This window comes from Erithacus rubecula, assembly GCF_903797595.1.
Source record: "Erithacus rubecula genome assembly, contig: scaffold_340_arrow_ctg1, whole genome shotgun sequence".
Taxonomy (NCBI): Eukaryota; Metazoa; Chordata; class Aves; order Passeriformes; family Muscicapidae; genus Erithacus; species Erithacus rubecula.
The window spans coordinates 40,195-64,055 of NW_027635992.1; the positions used below are offsets into that span (position 1 = coordinate 40,195).

General features: G+C 49.4%; 1 protein-coding gene across 1 annotated transcript in view; it reads left to right on the forward strand.

The window, feature by feature from the left end:
- The window catches only part of LOC306816026 (olfactory receptor 14A16-like), a gene marked incomplete at both ends in the record, with an annotated part of 44,079 nt that overhangs the window by 14,655 nt on the left and 5,563 nt on the right, over positions 1-23,861 (forward strand). Inside the window, one exon of the mRNA XM_079332526.1 lies at positions 5,741-5,991. Within this exon, the coding sequence (XP_079188652.1) occupies positions 5,741-5,991 (251 nt within the window). The remainder of the gene's footprint in view (positions 1-5,740; positions 5,992-23,861) is intronic.

A 23,861-nucleotide genomic window follows, 5' to 3' on the forward strand; every position in this document is an offset into this window, starting at 1 on the left:
GAGCCGCCAAGATCCCGAGAGGGCCATTTCCGGCTCGGCTTTGCGCTCCTGCAAGATCCAAACATCCCCTGAACCGCAAAATAAAACCCTCCCGGAGCCACCCATGATGGATTTGGGGCGAGCTCCCCCTCCCCGCTCACCCGTGGGTTTTTGTGAGGGCGATGCTGCGGGTCACGGGGAAACTGCGACCTCACCGAGCCGGTGAGGGAAGCGAGTGGTTCCAAAATCGCTCCTCCTCTTCCTGCCGCTCCTCCTGTGTCCCTGCTCTTCCTCTCTCTGCTTCTCTCCCGTCTCTTCCCGCTCTTCCTCCTCTCCCAGTGGTCTCCCAGTGCAGCCAGAGCCGCTGGAACTGGGGTGCCCAACGCCCTGAGAAACCCCCAGGTCCCTCCCAGGACCCCTCAAATCCCTGGAACCGAGCGTCCCCCGCATCCCCTGGAAGATCCCCCCGTGTCCCCAAGCAGGTCGTTATTTAACATCTCTATTTTTACCCTGAATTTAGGTGTTTGGGAAGGACAAAGAGAAATGCCGAGGAAATCCAGGCCACGGGGAGGGAGTGCAGCCCCCAGCCAGGTGTCTTCCCAACACGGATCAGCAGCACCAGGGCTCAGGGGGGCTCTGCCCACCGGGGGTCCCTGGGGATCATCCAGCGCGGATCCTGCCATGGGGATGGAGCTGCAGCAGGGCACTGTCTTGGTTTGAAAGACAGGTGTCTGCTGAGGAGCTCTGGAGCTTCTCTTGAAACGGAAAATGTAAACTCCCTCCCTCTAAATTAATATGACTTGGAAATTAAGGAGCTCCCTGGCAAAGATATGGGATTTAGAATAGCAGTTTTTCACTGGGAAAATGAAAATAAAGTATAGTAATATAAAGACCAATACACTGGCAAGGTCAGAATGCAGCCTGTAACCCTGTTGCTCAGGGTGTTGGTTACAGTCTGAATAATGGTACCTATAGTTTTCTTGGAGTGACAGATGTGTTTTGTTGAAGCAATGATTTTGGAGAAGGGTGTAGTTACGTTTTTAACATCTAGTGGTGATGAAGATAGGCCTGGTCTTCTTCTGGGAATTTAGTGGGAAAGGTTGCTCTGATGTTTCAAATTTCAGATTTTATTTAGGTATGAAATACTTGGCTTTTCTCCTTGGCTGGGGCATCTCCCATAAGGTATAACTCCTTGTGGGGAGGAGTTGTGAGGGATGGGTCATGGAAGAGATAAGGAGCCCTGCTCCACCTGGTTTCAGCAGATGCTGATAGAATGTATACTTCTGCTTGCATCTTGCATTGCAACTTAAGACATTATCTACTCCTTATTCTATTACCATCTGCATCCTACCTTAATTAATACCTTCTTTCAACTCTGCTATATATTTTTATCCACAGTGAAACTTTACACACAGTTCTCACTTAAGATTAGGTTTTTCTGTGGTACTCAATGGGTTTCTTTATCTTTCTGCATTACCTACTAAGTGTAACTAGGTTTTTGAGCAAAAACAATTGTACGGATTGGTTTGCCTTTGCTTGAGGTGGGCCTAATCTAAACAGTCTTAAAATACCTTTTATGTGTACTACAGGGACTTTATCCCCATCCACTGTGTGCAAGGCTTCAGACTGGGCAGGACTTGCTTGAGTGATGGACTCTCAGGTGTTGACTATTTAGGTGGCTTTTGTTAAGTTCATTTCTCAATTTTTGGATGTTTCCCTGCCAAGTGCCTTTAGGTAATTTTAAGTAGTCTGTTGTACAGTTCAACTTTCCTGGCAGCTGGTGTGTGATAAGGGATATGATCTATTTATTCAATATCCTGGTTTTTGGCTGAGGTGTTTCTAAGGCTGTTCTTGAAATGGGTCCTGTTGTCTGATGATTCTCTCAGGGGTGCTGTGTCTTTATAGGACTTGCTTTTTTGGGCTTCAGACAGTGTTTTGAGTAGTAGTGTGAGGTACAGGGTGGGTTTCTAATGATCTAGTGGTGGCTTCTACAATTGTGATCACGTAGCACTTGCCTTGGGGGTTTGAGGCAGTGTGATGTAGTTCATTTGCTCAGCTTCTTTATACTTATATTTGGAATACTGCCCCCCCATATTAGAGAGGCTTTATGGGCTTGGCTTGCTTGATTTTAGCACATGTCTTACAGTTATGGATATTTGAGAAATGCAATTTATAGTTAAATCTGCTTTTCAGTTTTGTGCCTACTTATAGGTGGCATTTTTGCCTTGATGTCTTGAGGCAGTGTGGGCCTATTGAGCTAGGAACAACTCTCCCTTATGTTATTAAATTTATTTGTGACATCTCTATTTTTGCAGCTTGATCTACTTGCTCCTTGTTTAGTGTTCTTTATTAGCCTGACTTTTGGGGACGTGGCCGTCTACATGATGGACTGTTACAGAGAGTTTGTCTGAGTGGCAATGTTTTTGCACTCATCAGCAGCCTCAATTGGTTTTCCTTTATGTTGCTAGCTGGCCTGTTTTTACCTTTCTAGCTAACTCCACAGAGCATTGGTTACTATTTATGATTCAGTATAAAGGTAGAGCTTTGGCCAGTTCTCTCTTTCAGCAGTGTCCAGGGCCAGCTGAATGGCTTTGAGTTCAGCAAGTGCACTTGATTCACCTTCTCCTTCAGTAGCTTGTGTGACTCGTCGTGTGGGGCTCCCTGCGGCCACTTTCCACTTCTGGTTCATCTCAACCATGAGACAGAAACTGTCAGTGACAAGAGCACAGCGTGTTTCTTGTGCTGGTAGTTGGTTGTATGGTGGAGCTTTTTAGCCTGGGTTACTTGTTTCTGCTGCTTTTTGTTAGTGAGACTAAAGTTTTTATCTTGTGGCTGGTTTGAATTATTTTTAAAATTTCAGGGTGATTTGTGTTTCTAATCTGGCCGTGCTGTGTGATGAGAGCAATCCATGGGCTCCATGTGGTGTGGTGGCGTGGTGGGTTGAGGAGCCTTTTCTTTAAACACCCACCCCAGCACCGGGAGTCAGGGTGCCAGGAGGAGTTGTGCTTTTGTGATAATTTCTTTCGAGGTGGCTTGAACTTTCTAACTATAGGCGGATAAGATTTTGTTGGGTTTCTGGGGTTTTTTTGTGAGTCTAGTTTCCTTCAGACTTTGTGTAACTTTGACTCTAGAATTCTAGTGCTCAGCCTCGGGTCTCCCCAGGCACCTTCTGCTAAAGGCTCCAGGATAAGCCATTGTTCTTGGCTGCAGAGTAAAGCACATTCCTCACCTCTGGTCCCATCCTGACTGGGCCAAGGGTACTGCATGGGCGATTTTCTGCTTGGTCTGGGTGAAGGTTTGTTGCTGTTCATGGCCACAGCTGGAATTGTTTTTCTTAGGGTTAGCAGGTAGAGAAGGCTCACAATGTGGCTGCACTCAGGAATGCATTCTCTAGAAACCTATGGCCCCTAGGAAAGCTTGTGTTTCCTTCTTGCTGCTTGGTGGAGACACTGTGATGATCTCATTGATCATTTCAGTGGGGATCTGGCTCTGTCCATCTTGCCACTCTACTCCCAGGAACTGGATCTCTCAGGCAGGTCCCTTGACTTTGCTCTTCTCCATGGCGAAACCTCCTTCCAGCAGAATCTGGATGATCCTCTCTCCTTTCTCAAATACTTTTATTGCTGTGTTCCTCCACACAATGATGTTATTGATGTATTGCAGATGTTTTGGAGCTTTACCCTTTTCCAGTGCAGCCTGGATCAGCCCGTGGCAGATGGTGGGGCTGTGTTTCCACCCCTGGGGCAGTCGGTTCCAGGTGTACTGCACGTGCCCCCAGGTGAAAGCAAACTGAGGCCTGCACTCTGCTGCCAAAGGAATGGAGAAAAATGCATTGGCAATGTCAATGGTGCCACTTTGCTGCCTTGGGCTCCAGCTCCTCCTGGAGATCCAGCGTGTCCGGCACGGCAGCGCTCAGCACTGGAGAATCAACGACTGGGAGAGAGAGGGGGTCTACTGACTGCTGATCAGAATCCAAATTTACTCTCAGCTACATGTGCTTATATACCATTTTTAGGAAAGCTGGTAATTTTTTACCACATTGGTTGGGTTAAACATCACACAGACAAATTTACACATTTTGCAACATTTCTATTTGATTCATTCTTCTTTCCTGTCACCAGTCTTGATCCAATCTTCATGGAGTCTTCAAAGCTCTGTTTGCTCTTGCCAAGGCATCTTGGTTATCAAGCTGCTTATGCTAATTAAATCCACAGTACTCTGTCTTAGCTCCCACAGTGGAGTCCCTTCATTCAAGGCACAATAGCCTACAGTCAATTTCTATTGTCTGTCAGACTTGCCCACAGGCAAACTGGGGCTGTTGAAGGGTGAGTGGGTTTTACTGAGCACCCTTTGACTTTCTAGCCAAAATTTTATGGGTGGGGATAACGGCATCTTGATTCATCTGATACTGCTGGCTGTGTGCTGTTGGGGTGTGTCACGATCCGCCCAACCCAAGTGGGAGTCGTGACAGGTTCTTTTATGGATCTCAGAGCGCAAAAGACACAGCAGGGGACAAAACCAGTTTGCATTTACATAAATGCACTTTATTTAATGCCAACCAAATGCGATAGTGGGACTGAGAGAGAGAGAGAGAGAGAAAGGGGGGTCAGGATTATAGCTACCAAGATGGGCAGACGAATCCTCGTGGAGCAGCCAATAGATGTCTGTTGCTGTCTGGTGAGATCTCGGGGGTCTCCTCTAGGAAAGTCACTTTTAAAGTCCTTTCCCAAAGTGAGTGGCTTCTGGCCAAAAGGTGTGAAGATTTATGGACTATTGTATGTGGAGATCGTTACCCTGAGGAACAGGTGGAAACAGGACATTTCAAGGCACACCAAACCATCTTTGTGGTTATGAACACACAGAGGGCAGCCCATACCGGACCAGTCCATTGTTCTTCCATCTGTGGGAGCTTTGTTGAGTCAGCGCCCCGTGACTAGTTGTCATGAGAAACCAGTCCTGGTCGGCATCACCTGCGGAACAGTCACTTGGCGTTTCTCCCATCCCTGGCCAGCGCAGGCCTCAGGCGAGGGTCAATGGGCAGAAACAGACGAGAGGCTCAGGACAGACTCTCACAACAGGGAATATGGAAATAGCAACTGGAGAGAGAATATGGGATGGAGATACAGAAGATGGGACAGTGAACAGAAAGGGCCGATGGAGAGATTCTGTGTCAGAGGGGCTCCCAGTGCCCGTCCCTCGAGAGGCCTGGGTTGAGGAGCAGCAAGCGGAGCCGTGCAGCCCAGGGCCGCTCCGTGCCTCGTCTGCCTCCCTGCAGGGCCAAGCCCCCGTGGGACACGCGGCTTCTCCCGCCCAGGCCCTCCATGGGCAGCCGTGTGCCCCCAGGAAACGTCCCTCCTGCTCCAGGCAGGCGCTGCGGGTGCTGCGGGGGCTGTTCCGCTGTCCCTGCCTGAGGCCACGGCCCGAGGAGTAGCACAGACACAGCAGTGACAGCAGCCATTGCTCCAGAGCTGCCCTCCCTGCAGGGCTGCAGCACCCATGGCTCTCTGAACAACGGCACCGGGCACCAATGGGAACAGGAACAGTGTCACAGTGATGTGTCCAAGGCAGGAATGTGACACACACACACCAAAGGCATTGCAGCAGCAGCCAATGTTACTGAGGCCTTGGCTCCTTCTCTAGCTGAGAAGGCACATGCGGGTCATTGTCACTGCTCGAGCTCGTTGCCACCCGGCCAAGCAGCCAAGAGCAGCTGAACCCCCAAGGGCCTGGGCCTGCTCTCCAACCGGCCCCACCGGCCCAGTTACACCATCAACGGGATTACACAATCCATCACATTCAGTTATAAAGGTGAAATATTTTATAACTGTGAGGCCTCCAGGCCAGCTGTAGGCCACCAGAGAACAGGAGCATGGAGAAGATGGAGATGGCAAAAAGATGATGAAGATGATGACGACAAAGAGGAACATGAAGACCACAGAGACAATGATGAGGATAAAGACACTGAAGAAAAGGAAGATGACAAGGACAGTAAAGAAGACAGAGATGAAGGAGGTGAAGATAATAACAAAGGGAAATGGAACAAGAATATTTTAAAAATTAGTTGAAGATAAACAGTAGGACAGGAATAAGATATTATGAATACGTAGAGGAAGAGGACGAAGACTAGGACTAGGAATGTAGGAATACATAGAAGAGGAATAGGAAGAGTTGTTTAGGAACACATAGAAGAAGAGGAATTCTAACTTAAAAGCCGAGGCAAGATTACTAATACGAATAGTAATTTTAGAATCCATAGAAGAAGAGTAATAGGAACGAGGGTTTGAAAATCCATAGGATAAGAAGAGGAATGCTAAGTAGAATGGTAAGATATGTAGACGAGGTAATGGGGAGGCAGAATTATGAGAATAAGCAGAGTTTGAAGTATGATTTAGAACGCCATTAATGTTGTTAAAATATAGTAAATAAGTAAATGTCAAAAGTTACTTCTACATTCCAATAAAACTGTATTGCACAAGAGCAAAGTGTCCAGATTTTCTTTCTCCTCTCTCCAAGCCATTGATGGATTTTCCCCTTCAGTCCCAGTGCCCTGGGAGCAGCGGCTGCTAAGCCCCAGTGCCTGTGGAAGAGTGCCCAGCTGGAACATAGAAAGTTTGGAATCAGCTGAGATTGGGTTCTTCTCCCACCAAATGAGGGAGGGCATGAGAAGTAACAGCCTCCAGCCGTGCCCCAGTCGAGGGTCATGTTGGATATTGGGAACAGTTCATGCCTGGAAAGCCATTTCCAGCCCAGGGCAGTGGGAGAGTCCCCATTGCTGGAGGGATTTCAAATCCACATGGATTCGGGGGGACCTGGATCAGGGGTGGTGGCCCTGGCAGGACCGGGAGTCGTAGGGATGGATCTGCAAGGTCATTTCCAGCCAAAATGATTCGGTGACTCCATCAGCCCCCACCTGCAGAGCTGCATCTAGCACCAGAATCAAGGTCAGGATGTGGAGCTGCTGGAGCAATCCCAGAGGGGGTCATGGAGATGCTTTGATACACTTTGTTTCTCCTAGGTCTACTATTTCTTCAAAAGATATTCTATATATTATTGAAAATAAGAAGCACCTGCTGGTGTTTTAGATTATGGAACACATTTACATAATAAAAAAAGATCAGTGATAATCTGAGGGATTATACAACATGGTATTTAATTCATGGTACTTGAGCGCAATCTACAAAGTAATTATTATTTGTGTTGTGAGCAGTCCATGTAGGATAGCTAGTTCCCCACAATTTGAGTCTGGAGAGCATTGGAGGATGAGATGAGAAGCTGCAAGGGCACAGCTGCTTCAGCATGGTGATCAGCACGGCTGCAGAGGAATCTCAGCTCCAGCTCCTGGAGCAGCTCCTGCCTGGCCAACTCCACTGAAACTGGTGTCTCCACATTGCTTCCCTCATATGTTCTCACTTCCTCCTCTTCCCTGGCTCCTTTTTTTTTTTTTTTTTTTTTTTTTTTTTCTGAATAGATTATAATTGAGGAGTTCCCACCCCTCTCCATGGCCCAACCTAGGTCAGCAGCGTGTCCATCATCAGAGCCATCAGGATTTGGCTCTGCCAGACATGCTGGAAGCTCGCAGCAGCTTCTCACAGCAGCCACCTCTGTGGGGCCGTCACTGTCAAGAGCCAGGCCCTGCAAAACCAAAACTGTCCCCAAGGCCGGGCCTGCTCCGGGCCCGTTCCCGGCTGCCCCGCTGCTCTTGGGGTGCCGGGGTGGCCCTTGGTGACTCGGGCGCTCTGTGTCGGGGCCCTTGATGACACAGGACATGGTGGTGGCCAGAGAGCCTTGGGACAGCAGAGAGTCCCACCCTGGCTGAGGGTTTCTAGGGGCACTGCAGGGCCCGGGGTGCCCAGTGCCAGGAGAGCCGCTCCGGCAGGAGGAAGCAACTCCTGGGATCTGTCTGTGCAGATACCCAAGGTGACAGACGAGCACAAAGCCACCAAAGGCAGCCCCTGCCATGGTGCCCCTGGCTCGTGCCCAGCTGGCCGCACGCCCAGGCCCTCAGGGGGCAATGGCAGGAGCAGGGGCCACGTCAGGAGTGATCCTGTCACACACCAAGGAGGACGAGGGCACCTGTGGCAACAGGGCCCACAAGATTTCCAAATGGGAAGTTGTGGTAGAGTAGGAGATGTCCCAGTGGGAAGAAGAGGATTTTACATTGGAAGAGTTTTATCCATGGTGATCCTGGCGATGATGAGAATTGCACTGCTGGCAGGTGCACATGAATGTGTGGGAATTCTCCCAGCACAGAGAGGGGACACAGCAGGAGCTGCACCAGCTCAAAGCAATGGTGACTCCAGGAGCTGCACAAATGAGAAGAGGACAGAAAAATGCACAGAGTTGCAGGAATGGGAAAAGAGCAGACAATCCACAAGGTGTCCCAGTGAGAAGAAGCTGTGGGATGGCAGTAGGAATCTGGATGGGATGAAGCTGAGACATCCCAGGAGTCATCCCACTGGAAAATGCTCAAAGATTCGTCCTTGGCCACGGCCTGTGCTGAGGGAACAAGCACAGACCCTCCACGCACTCCAGCTGGAACCACGACAGAAACACAGGGCTCGCTCTGGACCCCTGGGAAGTCGGGTCCAACTCCAGCATGTGGATGAAGCCCTTGGCTGCAGAGGAGGAAGGGTGGGATGAGGTGAGCATCCTGGAGCTACCCATATGAAAACAAAGCAGAGAGGGAATGCAGGGATTCTGTGTCAGAGGGGCTCCCAGTGCCCGTCCCTCGAGAGGCCTGGGTTGAGGAGCAGCAAGCGGAGCCGTGCAGCCCAGGGCCGCTCCGTGCCTCGTCTGCCTCCCTGCAGGGCCAAGCCCCCGTGGGACACGCGGCTTCTCCCGCCCAGGCCCTCCATGGGCAGCCGTGTGCCCCCAGGAAACGTCCCTCCCGCTCCAGGCGGGCGCTGCGGGCGCTGCGGGGGCTGTTCCGCTGTCCCTGCCTGAGGCCACGGCCCGAGCACTGAGGGAGATGAGGAGCAGCTCCGTGCAGCAGGAGGCTCAGCCCTGGTGGCCCTGTGGCACTGCCCTCCTGTCCTGGGCGTAGAGATAGAATAATATAAAGAACATTACAGTACATAAAAGAAGAGGGAAAAAAAATAGTAGTAAGAACAAAAAGAGTAAGAGTAAGAATAATAATTTAAGAATACACTCATGATAAAATTTAATTAATAATGGAGGCCTAGATCCTGTGTCTTTACCCTGGCACAGGAACAGCACCCAGGGAGCGGCTGGAGCTGTGCCAGGTGGGATTTAGGCTGGATTTTCTGGCAAGGGTGCAGGGCACTGCCCAGGCTCCCCAGGGATGGGCTCGGCCCCGAGGCTGCCAGAGCTGCAGGAGCGTTTGGAGCCTGGGCAGCGCCCTGCTGGCAGCAGGGACCCAGCCCCGGCCCCGGGCTCTGTCCCCGCGGCGCCACAGAGCCCAGGGGACACCTGCGAGAGCGGCTGCGGTGCTCGGCCATTGCTCTGCCACCACCGCCACCGGGACCCCCAAAAACACCTCCCGGGGACCCCCCGATGTCCCCCCGAGGGGCATCTGCGGCTCGGCTCGGGAGCGCTGCAAGCTCCAAACATCGCGCCGCCCACACCGGCAGAAAGAATGAAACAGGGAGCCCCAAATATATTTCGTGTCAGCTCCAAATACCCCTCCCCCCTTCAAAAAACCCACCCAGGATATTTGGTGCGAGCTCCCCCTCCCTGGGCACCTGCGGGATGTGGGGGGCGATGGTCTGGGGGCGAAGGAGCTGCGGATACAGAGAGCGGGGAACGCACGTGGTGCCTCCTCTCGATCCTCCTTATCCTTCCTCCTCCTCTGTCTCTCCTCTTCCTCCTTTTCCTCCTCCTCCCCTTCCTCCGGCCCTCTGGCCACGTGGCCGGGCCAGGACACGAAGGGAAAAGGCCCCGTGACCCCCAAAGCCGGCTGGGGGGAGTGGACTTTTGAAGGAGAAAATGAGAAAGCGGTGGGAGAAGGGGGACAGCGGGAAGTGGGACAAACTGAGGGTCCTCCAGTTAACCCCTGGACCCCCAAGCCCCGGCCCGGCCCCCCCAGTTCCCTCCGCAGCCCTGGCTGAGTGGGGGGCTCAGCCCAGGACCCGTCGTCGTTCGGGGCTCCCCCGAGTGCAGCGAACGGGAGAGTTCCCGGCTCGGAGCGGCCCCGGCACAGGAAGGGATCCTGTCCCTCTGTGAGGGCGTTTAAGGCTCTTCAGGTGCACTTGAAGTGGAGTTTTTCTCTTTTTATGGTTTTTGGGGGGGATCCCACCACTGCAAGGGTGCTTTTTCCCCTCCATTTTAAGGTGTTTGTCCGGCCGCAGCCCCAAAGGCCCCTTTTAAGGGGGATCATGGTGGCTTAAAGTGACATTTGTAGGAGAGCCCCTCTACAACCCACTGTAGGGGATGTTTTGTCCCCAGGGTGGATTTTAGGGATTGTCTCTACCATCGCTGCTTTAAAGAGCCGTCAATTGGAAGCCACACTGAAACTGCACTTAAAAGTGCAACACCATTCCTGTTGATTCGGGCAGCGGAGCCCCGGGGGTTTGGGGTTCCCAGGAGGTTTTGGGGGTACCTGGGCGATGCCGGTGACAGAGCTGGGACCCCGTGCCGGGTATGAACCTTCTCACTGCGCTCAGGCAGCGCCAGCGTGTTCAGGGAGATCCTGGGGGGACCGGGGAGTTCTCTGCAAATCCCAGGGGACCCCAAATGCTAAGGGACCTCCCTGAACTCCACTCAGTGCTGGATCTCCTGCAAGCATCTCACCCAAAACCCTGAGAACTGTGATGAGTGACAGCCTAGGCGTGTTTCTCACTGTCTGCTCACTGCACAGAACACTCCAGGCAGAGCACTCCAGGAGGGAACTTCCATGGGTTTCTTCCCCTTCTGGTTTCATCCCTGCCATATTTCCAGAGCCATTCCTGGCAGGTGTGCCCCAGGTCATGTGTGAATTCCTCAGCCTCGATCTCCTCAGTTTCCCAGCACCTCTTGGTGACCTGGGCAGCGCCGGCGGCCACCACGAATGTCCCGGATCGCAGCTGGAAGGAGAGGAATTCCCGGCCATCCTTGGCGAGCCCATGGGATCCGCGGATGCTGCCGTGGGACAGGAAGGCACAGGCGGAAATCACCTGTAGCAGGGGTTCCCTGTATCCAGCAAAGGGAGCTCCAAGGGTCCCCGGTGTCCCCACCTGCAGCACAGGGTGGGGAAAGCCGGGATGGCCGGGAATAGGGGTCAAGGGTGTCCCCGGTGTTGAGGGAAGGAGGGGCTGGGTGCTGGGAAAGGCAGGAATAGGGGTGCAGGGGGTCTCTGGGTCAAGGAGAAGGGGACTCTGCGGGCTGGGAGAGGCGGGATGGCCGGGAAAGGGGTGCGGAGTTACTGGTGCCGGATAAGGGGGTGCAGGGTGGAGCGCATGGCCGGGAATGGGGGTTCGGGGGGATCAAGGCGCCCGGGAATGTGGGTGTAGGGGCCTCTCCGTGCTCCGGAATGGGCGATCAAAGAGTCCCGGGGCCGGGGGTCCCCCCTCAGCTCTGGCCGCCCCCCGGGGCCCCCAGGAGCGCCCCAGCCCCAGCGCTGGAGCCATGGCGCTGCTCGGCTGCGGCCCCGCCCCTGAGCAGCCTCCGGCCCCGCCATTGGCCCCGCTCTTTCCTGTCAGCCAATGGCAGCCCGAGTGTTCAGAGGCGTCACCGGTCGCCGGGCAGATCCCGGCATTGCCGCCGGCTGCGGAAGGCAAAAGCCACAGCGTCAGAGGAGCGCGGGGGGAGGGCACGGGGCAATTCCCGGGAATTCCCCTGGATCCCCTCCCGGGATCCCCCGGGACCCTCCTCGGCCGCGCCCTGCGGGACCCCCGGGCCGGGCTGTGCTCAGCTCCCGGGGCCTGCGCTCCAGCTCTGCCTGCAACCCGCCGCCTCCGGCCCAAAGCGGGGCAAGCACCGCCAGCCGCGGATCCATTTTTTCCTGCGCTGCGGCTCCGAGCCCCGGCGGAGCAGGACTGGGCGCTGCCACTGCGAGCCCTGATTGCCAATCTCCTTCTCTCGCTTTCTCCTGTTCTCTCCCTTTGCTGTGGGTGATCATCAATCCCAGAGCGGCCGGAGAGCCCCGTGCCCAGGTCGGGTTTCCCAGGAAAGGGAGGCCTGGGGGTGAGGTGCCCAGGGCCGGCCGGGAATGGGAGTCCCGTGATCCCGAAGTTAAAAATAACCAGAACCGAAGCCTTTAACTACGGAACTCTTTATTACTAAAAGCAGCAGAGAAGCTAAGGGAACATTCATATGGTGGTACTGCTGCCTGGCTACACCCAAAAATAAGTACCCCCCCACGCCCTGGGAACACTCACAGAATGGGAGGAGGGTTGCAGGTTTATAAGAGTGCCCATGGACTTATTGTGTCTCGAGTTGTTTAGGGCTGTTTGTATGTTAAGTCGCTTTTCATGAGATGGTGAGCTCACAACTGGAGGACGAAGGCAATTTTTAGCAGTTAGTCCCGTAGCTGACTGTATGGTGTCCGGAGAGTTCCCGAATCTTGTATTGGCTCGCTGTTCCAGGGGCTTTTTCTCTTCAAGGGAACTCCCCTGAAGAGTGGTGTTTCGGGAGCTTTGCGATTTTACATGTTGGGCGCGTTCTTTCAATTGATGGACAGGAGGGGAGCAGCAGCAGCCAGGCCAGAAATGAGGCAGGGGAGAGGGAGAAGTGGGAAGTAACAGGGAACAAACTGGAACAGGGAATACAACAAACTGGATTTAAGGAAGGGAATACAACAACCGGATTAAAGAATGAACTGGGGTCATACAGAACAGTGTATCACATGATAAGGTAAGTGACAATTCCAACTCTCTAACAATCCTTATTTACAACCTTCAGGGGAGATCATTTATCACAGTGCTGCAGCTCAATATTAAATCTGGTTTTTGCTGATCCTGTGCTGGGGATTTTTCAAATGCTCTCAGCCCCTGGCTCATAACAGGGTGAAGGAGCCCTGGCCCAGGCTCTGGCCCTGGGACACGGGGACGCTGCCGGGGGGTCCATGTCCCCCTGTGCCACCCCCAGGACCCGGCCCCTGTCCCCGCGTCAGGCTCTGGGGTCGATCTCATGGAACATCCTCTGGGGGAGGCTGCGGCATGGGGGGCGGGGGGACCTGGGGGGACAGGGGACCGACTGTGCACGAGCAGCATTGGACTGTGAGGGGGGAACGGGACAGAGTGACCTCCCCAGTGACCTCACACAGCCCTGGGATGTCACACAACACCCTATGATGTCACACAGCACCCTGTGATGTCACACAGCACCCTATGATGTCGCACAACACCCCATGATGTCACACAGCCCCTGTGATGTCACACAGAACCTTATGATGACACACAACACCCTATGATGTCACACAGCCCCTGTGATGTCATACAGCACCCTATGATGTCACACAGTCATTGTGATGTCACACAGCCCTGTGATGTCCCATAACCCATGTGATGTCACACAGCACTCTGTGATGTCACACAATCTTTGTGATGTCATACAGTTCCCAGTGATGTCACACAACCCCTGTGATGTAACATTGCCTTGTGATGTCACACAGCCTCTGTGATCTGTGAAGTCACAGTCATTGCTGTGATGTCACACAATCTGCTCTGGGATGTCACACGGCCATTCTGTGATGTCACATCCTGCTCCAGAATGTCACAGCCCCTCCCTGATGTCACATAGCCACCCTGTGATGGCAGAACACGCTCTCTGATGCCACAGCCTTCTCTGGGACATCACACAGCTGCTCTGTGATGTCACAGTCTGCTGTCTGATATCACAGAGCCACCCTCTATGATGGCACAGTCTCCTCTGTGACCTCACTGCCCTCTCTATGGTGTCACACAACCGTCCAGTGCTGTCACTATTGCCCACTCAGCAATATCACAGCCTGTTCTGTGATGTCACAGCCCAATCTGTGACCTCACACAACCCACCCTGTGCTGTCACACAGCCCCTTTCTGACATCACAGCTGCTCTCTGGCTCCATGACACAGCCACAGAGGTGCTGCTGTGCCACAGCCCCCTCTGGGACATGACACAGCCCCTGCCAGTGCTGAGCACTGTGAGCTCTGCCTGTGCCCTGCTCGTGTCCCTGCCATGCCCTGGCAGTGCCCCAGCCCTGCTGGGCTGTCACAGGAGCTGCTCCTGGGCAGAGCTGTCTCTCTGCAGCGCTGCCCTTGCCAGGAGCTGCCTCTGTGCTGGAGCCTGGCCCAGCTCAGCAGCACAGGCACAGCACAAGGACTTGAATCACCCTCTCAGGGCTTTGGTGCTGTTTGCATCAGATTCAGTACCTAAAAGAGTGTGCTCAAAAAACTTCTCAAGAGCTCCAAGTGAGATTGAAGCACTGAAGTTTCTCATATTTAACTAGATCCCAGTGAGGGCCAGAACTGAGAAAGTGTCCTCAGGTCTCAGTTAGAGCAGAACACTGGAGGCACTGATGCCAGGTGGGGACAAAGCAGGGAAAGGTGTCTCTGGTGCTGAGAACAGCAATTCTTTGTTTCTCCAGTTGTTCTCTGCTATGACAAAAGGATCCACCATCTCTGAAGCAATCCATCCATCTCTCCCAGGTCTCTCATCAGCTGTCCTCAGACTCCACTCCACTGAGCACAGAGTTCCTTTGCCCCTATGCAGTAATCATGTTCTTGCAGCCGCCAAACCCCACCTTGGGATGTCTCTGGGCCCTCTCCAAGGTGTTGGCAAATGAAAACATTCTCCTAGTAGTATAAGGAATTTAGCAGAAGAACAAGGCTAGCCAGTCTTGTTTGTTCTTGCTACTTTTGTATGGGAACAATCCTTGCATAGATAGAATTTTGGAGGCCAAATCACAATTTTAGTCATGGCCCCTGGACGAGAAGTTTGGTTCATTTCCATGGGTGGAAAGAAGCAGTGCCCGAGTGTCTCAGGACTAGATGAGAGGTGACCACCAGAGGCTGTGCTGACACCTTTTGTCTGGGAAAAATCCTTGAATACAAGGAATTTTTTAAGGTAAGTCCAATTTCAGCCATGCTCATCAGGAAGGAGGGAGGTTTCTTTTCCATAGAAAGAAAAGCACAGGGTCCCAGTGCTCCTGGGACTGATGAGAAGCAACCCTCAACATGCCAGGATCTGCCAGACCTGCCAGGTGGTCCATGGGAGGCCAAATGAGCCAGACCTGTTCCATCTTCCCTTTGGTTCCATGGGGTCCCACAGTGTCACAATGGTCTCCATGATTCCACGGGGCCTTGCAATGCCACAGTAGTCTCCATGGATCCACGGTGCCCTGTAGGATCACAACGGTGCTTTAGCTGCACAAGGCCCTGTAATGCAACCATGGCTTCTTGGTTCCACACAGCCCTGCTGCTGCACACTGGCCCCCCTGCGACTATGTGGCCCAGCAGTATCACAGTGATGTCTTTGGTTCAACAGGGTCCCCAGAGTGTCACAATGGTCCTTTAGATCCTTGTTACCTTGCAGTTTTACAATGATCCCTTTGATTCATTGTGCCCTACAGTTTCACAATGGTGCCTTGATTCCATGGCGTCCCCAAAGTGTCACGATGGTCTCCACAGGAAGGAAACCACAGAGCCCCAGTATTTCAGGGGTTAATGAACTGCAGACATCAGAGGCCAAGGCCAGCCAGACATGTCTGTAATGGCAGCTTTTGTGTAGGAGAAATCTTTGGATATAGGACTTCTGGAGGTGGAATCCCAATTTTGGCTGTGGGCACCTAGAGAAGAAGGATGGTTCTTTTCCACAGGAAGGAAAGCATGGAGCCTCAGTGTTTCAGGACAGAATAGAGGTGACCACCAGAGGCCAAGGTCAGCCAGACCTATGTGTCCTGGCAACTTTTGTCTGAGAGAAACTCTTAGGGATAGGAATTTTGGGGGGAAAGTACTTAGTTTGGCCATAGGTGCCTGTGCCAAGAGGGATGTTTCTCTTCCATATGAAGGAAAGCACTGAGCCCCAGGGTTTGAAGGCAGGTGAGACCTGGTCCCCAGGTAGACAAGGGCAGCCAGACTTGTTGCTAATGGCAGCTTTTGTGTAGGAGCAATCCCTGGATATTGGGAATTTTGAAGGGGGAATCCCACTTTGGGCATGGATGCTTGAGTCAGAAGGGCAATTATTTTCCTTTTGAAAGAAAGCCCAGGGCCCCAGTGTTTCAGGGGCACATGAGAAAAGACCCTCAACATGCCAAGGGAAGTTGGACCAGTCAGGCCAAGCCAAACAGACCTGTTACCTGTTCCCTTGTTTCCATGGGGCCTTGTAGTGTCACAATGGGAGTGTCATATTGGATCCTCGGTTCCATGAGGCTCAGCTGTGCCACACTGGCCTCTTGTTTCCATGGGGCTTCACAGTGTCCCAATGGTCCCTTGTTTCCATGAGGCCTTGCAGTGTCAGAATGCTTTCCTTGGCTCCCTAGGATTGCACAATGACATAATGGCCCCATGGTTCCACAAGACTGCAGTGTCTCAACAGTCTCCATTATGAAGTGTCACAATGGCCTCTTGTCTGCACGATTCCCTGGTGTGTCACAACGGGCACCTCTTTCTTCCATGAGGCCTGTGTCACAGGGGTCTCCTTGGTACCACAGTATTGGGATATAAATACTATGAGGAACAGGGCAAATGAGAGATATTGTAAAAGATGGTTTATTGCCTTATGGCATCAGTCTCATAGAATGGTGAGATATTAATGGTGCTATATCCAACGCTCTAACAGAAGCTGCCTCATTCTCAGTTATAATGCCTTATGTTAGTTTTTAGCCAATCAAATACTTCTACAAAGCTTGCTAGTGTCTTTTTATACCAATCATTTATTGCTTTGCCTTTCACGGCTTTGCCAAAATGAGTCATTTTTCAGTCAATCATATAACACTTCACAAACTGAGATGAATATATCTAAAAATTTTGACTGACTTTATAACAGGTTCTCTTACTAAATTTAAAGTATTTTATTATCTTATTTAATATATTGCTTTGCTTACAAATTACATATTTCTGTTTGCTTAAAATATATTTTTTCTTAAACTGCAAACTTTTATTCTTGTTTTATATCTGTTTCACTTTAATGCTTTAATTGTTCAAGCCTTCTCCAAGGTGTGAGAGTCCATCTGAGCCTCTCGTCTGTTTCTGCCCAACGACCCTCGCCTGAGGCCTGCGCTGGCCAGGGATGGGAGGAACGCCAAGTGACTGTTCCGCAGGTGATGCCCACCAGGACTGGTTTCTCATGACAACTAGTCACGGGGTGCTGGTAGCTATAATCTCGAGTCCCCTTTCTCTCTCTCAATCTCTCTCTCTCTCTCTCTGTCCCACTATCGCATTTTGGTTGGCACTAAATAAAGTGCATTTCTGTAGAAGTAAACTGGTTTTATCCCTGCTGTGTCTTTTGCGCTCTGAGATCCATAAAAGAACCAGTCACGACTCCCGCTCGGGTTGGGCGGATTGTGACATTATTTGGCGTAGTCGGCAATTGGATTCCCGATACTGGAGGAGTTGGGGTTTTCTGTGCACTTTGTACCAGGGGAAGACCTGTGCCATTTCAGCCACACCTAGCCTGTCAGTACCATAAGAACTGAACAGTGTTAGAAAGCAAGGGAGGTGGTATTGGGTTCTTCCTGCAATCTGCACACAGACCCAGGTGGATAATCAACTCCGTTTCAGTTATCGGAGAATTTTTTTGAAAGGATCTCAACTGAGCAAAAGATGGGACTTGTGTTTTTTGTTGTTTGCTGCTTGGTGTAGTTGAGGAGACAACCATTGTGCAACTAAAGAGAACCTCCCAAGCACTTTGGTCCCCTCAGCCACCCAGGGAAGAGAGGGGGTTGTCCCCAGCAGAAGTCTGGGTGTTAGGGATGACCTCCCTGAAGTGTTTTTTTCCCCTTGCACATAATTGTAACTCACAGAATATTGTTATTGTTGTTGTTTAGTTGTTGTCTTTGACTACTTGGGATCGTGAAGAGACAAGTGGTTTTTGTAGTTAAGTTAGTACCTCCCAAGTAGTGTGTCTCTTCACCCGCTCCAGGGAAGAGAAGGGATTCACAGTTTCAGCTGTGCTTTTTGTGTAACTTTAAGTGCGTCTCCCTGAGAGTGGTTTTGGTCCCTTCATAAAAATGTCTGAAAATGATAAAGCTGCATTTTATGCTTTACTAGCTAAGTATAATGCCATACCCTCCCAAGGGGGGAAAGACTGGGCACAGAGTAATTGGTTTAATTTAGAAAATGTGATTGATAGAATACATTCTTTGCAACATGAAACAAAATTCAAACTGAGCAAGAAAAATAAAACCACACTTTGCACAGTTCTAGGCACTTGTCTTTCAGCTGCTGTAGAATCTCATTTTAAATGAGTGAATGAGGAAATTGAAGTGATAGACTCCTTGCAAAACCTGGTGAAAACTTTGCAAAAACTATTACAGGAGAAAACAAATCAGGTAGAATCTCTGGAAAACCAACTAGAACAGAAAACAAATCAAATAGAAACTCTGCAAAACCAACTAGAGCAGGAAAGAAACCACAACTATTTGCTGCAACTATCACATGCCTCACAACATGCAGATACACCTAATAAAACAGAAGAAAAGGAAACATATCACATAAAGCAGATATACCCACAGAGAGAACTAGTACATGTACAAAATAGTGGGGAAAATTGCTGCTCTAAAATAAGACCTCTTGATAAAACGGAATATAGATACCTGAACAAGGAGGATTTTGACCCCCACATAACCTCCAAAGAAATACCATACACTGCTACTGAATTGGCCAAATTAAAGAAAGAATACTCACGTCTCCCACAAGAATCTGAGACTGAGTATGTTTTTGGAGTTTCACTCACTGGAGGAGATCAAATTAAATTAAGTGAACAAGAAGCCAGTGAGTACTGGGGGCCTGGAGTTTTCTTAACAACTGGAAACACTCATGTTCCATGGTCTCTGACACAGCATGCAGCCTACTGGGCTGGGGGACTTAGCCCCCTAGAAAGAGGTGATCCTCTAGCCATAACTGGCACCCCAGACCAACTCTTAGAAAACATTCAAAAAGTTGCCTGCTTGCAAATTATACATGAAATAAAATTCACTGCTGGCCATAAATCACCTATGCAATTACCTGTAAATGTAAAACAATACCCTCTTCCCTCTTGTGCCAAAGAAGAGATCAAACCGGTTATACAAGACTTGCAAAACTCCCCTGTATGGCCAATCCAAAAACCCAAACCTGACACTGTAGCTGTGTACCAATACATAGATGATGTATTGATAAGAGGAGAAGAAAAAGAAGAAGTGAGGGATGTGCAACAGAAAAGGCTAGAAAGCCTTGGTTTGAAGATTTCTTCAAGGAAAATTCAAAAACCTTCTCAGGAAGTGAAGTTTTGGAAGACAGCCACTACTGCGATTGCCCCCCCGCGATGGGGTGGCCCAGAAAAGGAACTGTAAAAAATCTGGCAATAACAGAAACTGAGAACTTGGGCAACAGCAATGACAGACCTGCCTCAGTAATTAAAGTAGCCTCTGCTTTCTCCCCCAAACAATCTTGTTCACTAATTCTTTGTTCACTAATGCTTCTGCTGAACAAATTATTGCTGGGGGATGGGGTGACTCTTGGGTTGGGGTGCTGATGGTTATTTGGGGTGTTTTCCAGCTTGAAGTGCAGAGTGCCTCTCTTGTTTGCAACTACACTGACTCTTATGCTGTGTTTAAAGGAGGTACACGGTGGCTTCCTTCTTTTCAGCAAAATGACTGGGAAGTTAACAGAATTTCTGTCCGCATAGTTCCATCATTTTAACCTCCTGCCTCTTTGTGGCAGATTCTGTTGTGTTTCCTTTTCACAGAATAACACCATGGAACATGAAAATTAATTGCTGAATCCCTCATCAAACCTATATACAGTTATGGCACAGGACCTTACAGCTTTGTTTTATTTTGTGAAGGTTCAAAATCAAAATTGAACTTTTGTACAATTTCCCCCAAAAAATTATGTGTGGGAAAAACAATACAAAATATAAAGGGGAACTCAATGTTAATGTTGGAACACCTACTACCCAACCACCGGTTATACTGAGCCTGAAAATTTTTTAAATTGGACCTTGGGTAATTCAGAAAACTGGCCAACAGCAAATACTGTTTAATTCGGCATGGTCTTTTAAACAAGTCAAATTGCCAATGCAGAACAATGTTTCAGAAATTCAGCCAAAATGTTAAACTATTTTACAAAGTTCGTTTCAGGGGTGGACCACCTGGCTGTGGAAGCAGATTCCTTCCAAAAAATGCATAGCAAGGCACATAACCGGTGTTGTGGGAACAGGATTGGGAATTTTAAATAGCATTGATTCAGAGGTATTAATGAACAAATTGGTTGCCACCACCAGAGACCTGACCAAATTGAAACAACCTTTGCAGTCCTCTTCAACAGCCCTGGGGATGCAACAGTGGTTATTATCAAACATTTTACCAAATTGGGAAAAGGCAAATGTAAATGATCACAAATTGATAATTGATGCTTTTGGTACTGCTCAAAACAACATCTCCTTAGCCCTCAGCTGTATCCAGGCACAGCTTTGGATGCAAACAGTTGTTGCCTCAATTATAAGGGAAGGGGAAGAAGGCATCTTCCCTACTGAAATCCAGACAACAATTTGGGACAATGCTAATGATTTTGAAAGGAAGTTTCAGTCCTGGTGGAATTTGGTAAACTTTACCTACAACCCCAGCACAAACACAGCCACAGCCTTTGTGTTGACAATACGCAACGCTTCAGTGCATTTGATACACCCCATCATTGCATTAGGATTCAATCACAATGGAATTATTCTCTATCCTTTGGAGCATAGAGAATGGGCCCGTCAAATTGGTAAGAAATGGCAAACTGTTAATTTGGAATCTTGTGTTGTTCGGGAGCAACTGGGTTTCATTTGTGAAAGCAATGCCATTGTGGCCCAAGACATCTGTTTAAACACAGAGCAAAATATCTGTCATTTTGAAATACACCTTGATGAGATTCCTGCAACAGTGCTGGTGTACATAGGAAATGGATGTGTGTGTATAAGAACTGCTTACAACTTAGTGTTTGTAGAAAATGTAACAGTGGATCTAAAAAATCATTTAAATTTTTGTGTTTGTAATTTTACCACGATCATGGGCTGTGGCTTTTCCCATACTGCTCCGGTTATGTCTTATCACCTTTTGCAATCCAATTTTACACTGAGTCATCAGTTAGTGCCTGCTCCCATCGGGATGAACCTCACTTTGATTAAACAATTGTTGCTTCACCAGGACTTAATTGGAATCTTGGAAAAAATCAAGAAAAATGGGCAGAAGACCCTGGTGACAGTTCATCACGATGTGGAAGAAATACATCAGGTTTTAGAAAGGGTAAAAGGGGATGCTGAACCCAGGTGGTGGGATACTCTTTTTGGATGGTCACCTACTGCTACCGGCATCCTAAACAAATTGTGTCATCCCATTGTTGGGCTTTTGATTTTGGTTTTAATCAGCTTTGTTTTGTCAGTCATTCTATACATCCTGAATTGGAGAATGGTAAAACAGCTCACACAATTGGCATCAACAATGGAAGCACATAATTTGATCACTACTCCATCTGCTAAAGATACCCCTAAAGTTATTGACACCAGACAAATTACAAGAGCAGTAAAACTCAAGCCTTTAACAGCAAACTGATTAAAATTGTTTGTTAGTGGTTATGATTGGTATGATCAGTTTTAGTAATGTTAATCTTCTGATTAAGATGGTTTTGGAAAATAATTGTTTTAATCATAGAACATATTATACTGATTTGTTTTAATTTTGATTGTTTAAATGTTATTTTATTAATTAATTTTGATTCTAATTGTTAGAATTTTAATTGTTTGAATGTCATTTTATTGATTTGGTTTTGATCCTAATTGTTAGAATTTTAATTGTTTAAATATTATTTCATTGATTTTGTTCTAATTGTTTGAATTTTAATTGTTTGAATTTTAATTGTTTGGATGTTATTTTATTGATTAATTTTTATTGTTTAAAAGATATTTTAGTTAATATTATTGTGATTTGTTTGAAAATTTATTTTAATCAATTTTGTTGTGATTATTTTTCACTATTTTCCTGTTTATTTTCCTTCCTTCTCCTTTTCCTTTTCCTTTTCCTTTTCCTTTTCCCTCTCCTTCTTATCCCTGGTTTTTTATTTTCCTTTTTCCTATTCCCAGGATGTGCTACCAAGGGTGGGTCCTGAAGATGCTACAAGGTCACAACATGATGCTGATGGAGTTTCTCAGTGACGCTCATTGGTCACGGGGTGATGTGAGAGTCCGTGTGAGCCTCTCGTCTGTTTCTGCCCAACGACCCTCGCCTGAGGCCTGCGCTGGCCAGGGATGGGAGGAACGCCAAGTGACTGTTCCGCAGGTGATGCCTACCAGGACTGGTTTCTCATGACAACTAGTCACGGGGCGCTGACTCAACAAAGCTCCCACAGATGGAAGAACAATGGACTGGTCAGTATGGGCTGCCCAGTGTGTGTTCATGACGACAAAGATGGTCTGATGTGCCTTGAAGCGTCCTGTTTCCACCTGTTCCCCCGCGTAACAATCTCCACATACAATAGTCCATAAATCTTCCCACCTTTTGGCCAGAAGCCACTCGCTTTGGGAAAGGACTATAAAAGTGACTTTCTCAGAGGAGACCCCCGAGATCTCCCCAGACGGCAACAGACATCTATTGGCTGCTCCACGAGGATTCGTCTGCCCGTCTTGGTAGCTATAATCCCGACCCCCCCTTTTCTCTCTCTCTCTCTCTCTCTCCCCCCCCCACTATCGCATTTTGGTTGGCACTAAATAAAGTGCATTTCTGTAGAAGTAAACTGGTTTTGTCCCTGCTGTGTCTTTTGCGCTCCGAAATCCATAAAAGAACCAGTTGCGACTCGGTCTTGATTTGGGCAGACCGTGACAATAGGAGACAAGAGCCACTGGGACACTGCCAGCTCTTGTGGAATCCAGTGTCCGTTGAGACACAGGGCAGGTCATGGAAACATAGGGAGTGTTGTAATGCAATGGAATCAAAGGTCAATTCTGACAGAGAGGGGCCAGATGGACCACAAGGGCAAGGAAAATTTTGACAGGTATAGTAGAAACAAGACACCACTGTGGCAGATCAAGGCCGCATGGGGTGTGGGAGAGCTCTGTGTTACAATGGAATTTCATGGAAGCAGCAGTCAATTGTGACACGGCACGGCCTCCTGGAACCCTTTCGCCTTTGGGACATGGCCAGCTCTTGTGAAATCCAGTGTCCTTTGTGACACAGCACAGTCTCATGGAAACATGGGGACCATTGTGATGCAATGGAATCTCATGGAAGCAAGAGTCAATTCTGAAAATATCATGGCCTCATGGAACCCAGGGGTAATTGGGACCGTACCATGGCTTGTGGAAGCAAGGGGACATTGAGACACAGTAGGGCCTCATGGGACCCAGCAGATTGTGGGGAAATGGATACTCACACAGCAGGGCCCCATTGTGACAAAGTGCAGCATCACAATGGTTTCCTGGCTTCCATGAGTCCCTGCTCTGTTTACAATTAACATTTTGTTCCCCAAGATTACATGGTGTCACTGTGCTCTCCTGTGATTCATGGGGCTGTGCTGTGTCACAGTGGACACTTGCTTCCTCCAAGGCTAGGCGTGTCCCAGTGGCACTGGGTTTCCATCAGGCTGTGGTGTCACAATGGGGTCTTGGTTCCATAAGAATCCATTGTGTCACAATGTTCTACTTAGTTTTATGAGAGCCTGATGATTGACCCAAGGTTTCTTGAGATTCCATTTCATCACAGTGGTCTCCTTGGTTCCATCAGGCCCAGGTTTGTCCCAACAGAGCCTTGGTTACATGGGTTTCCAGTGCATCACAATGATCTCTTGCATTCC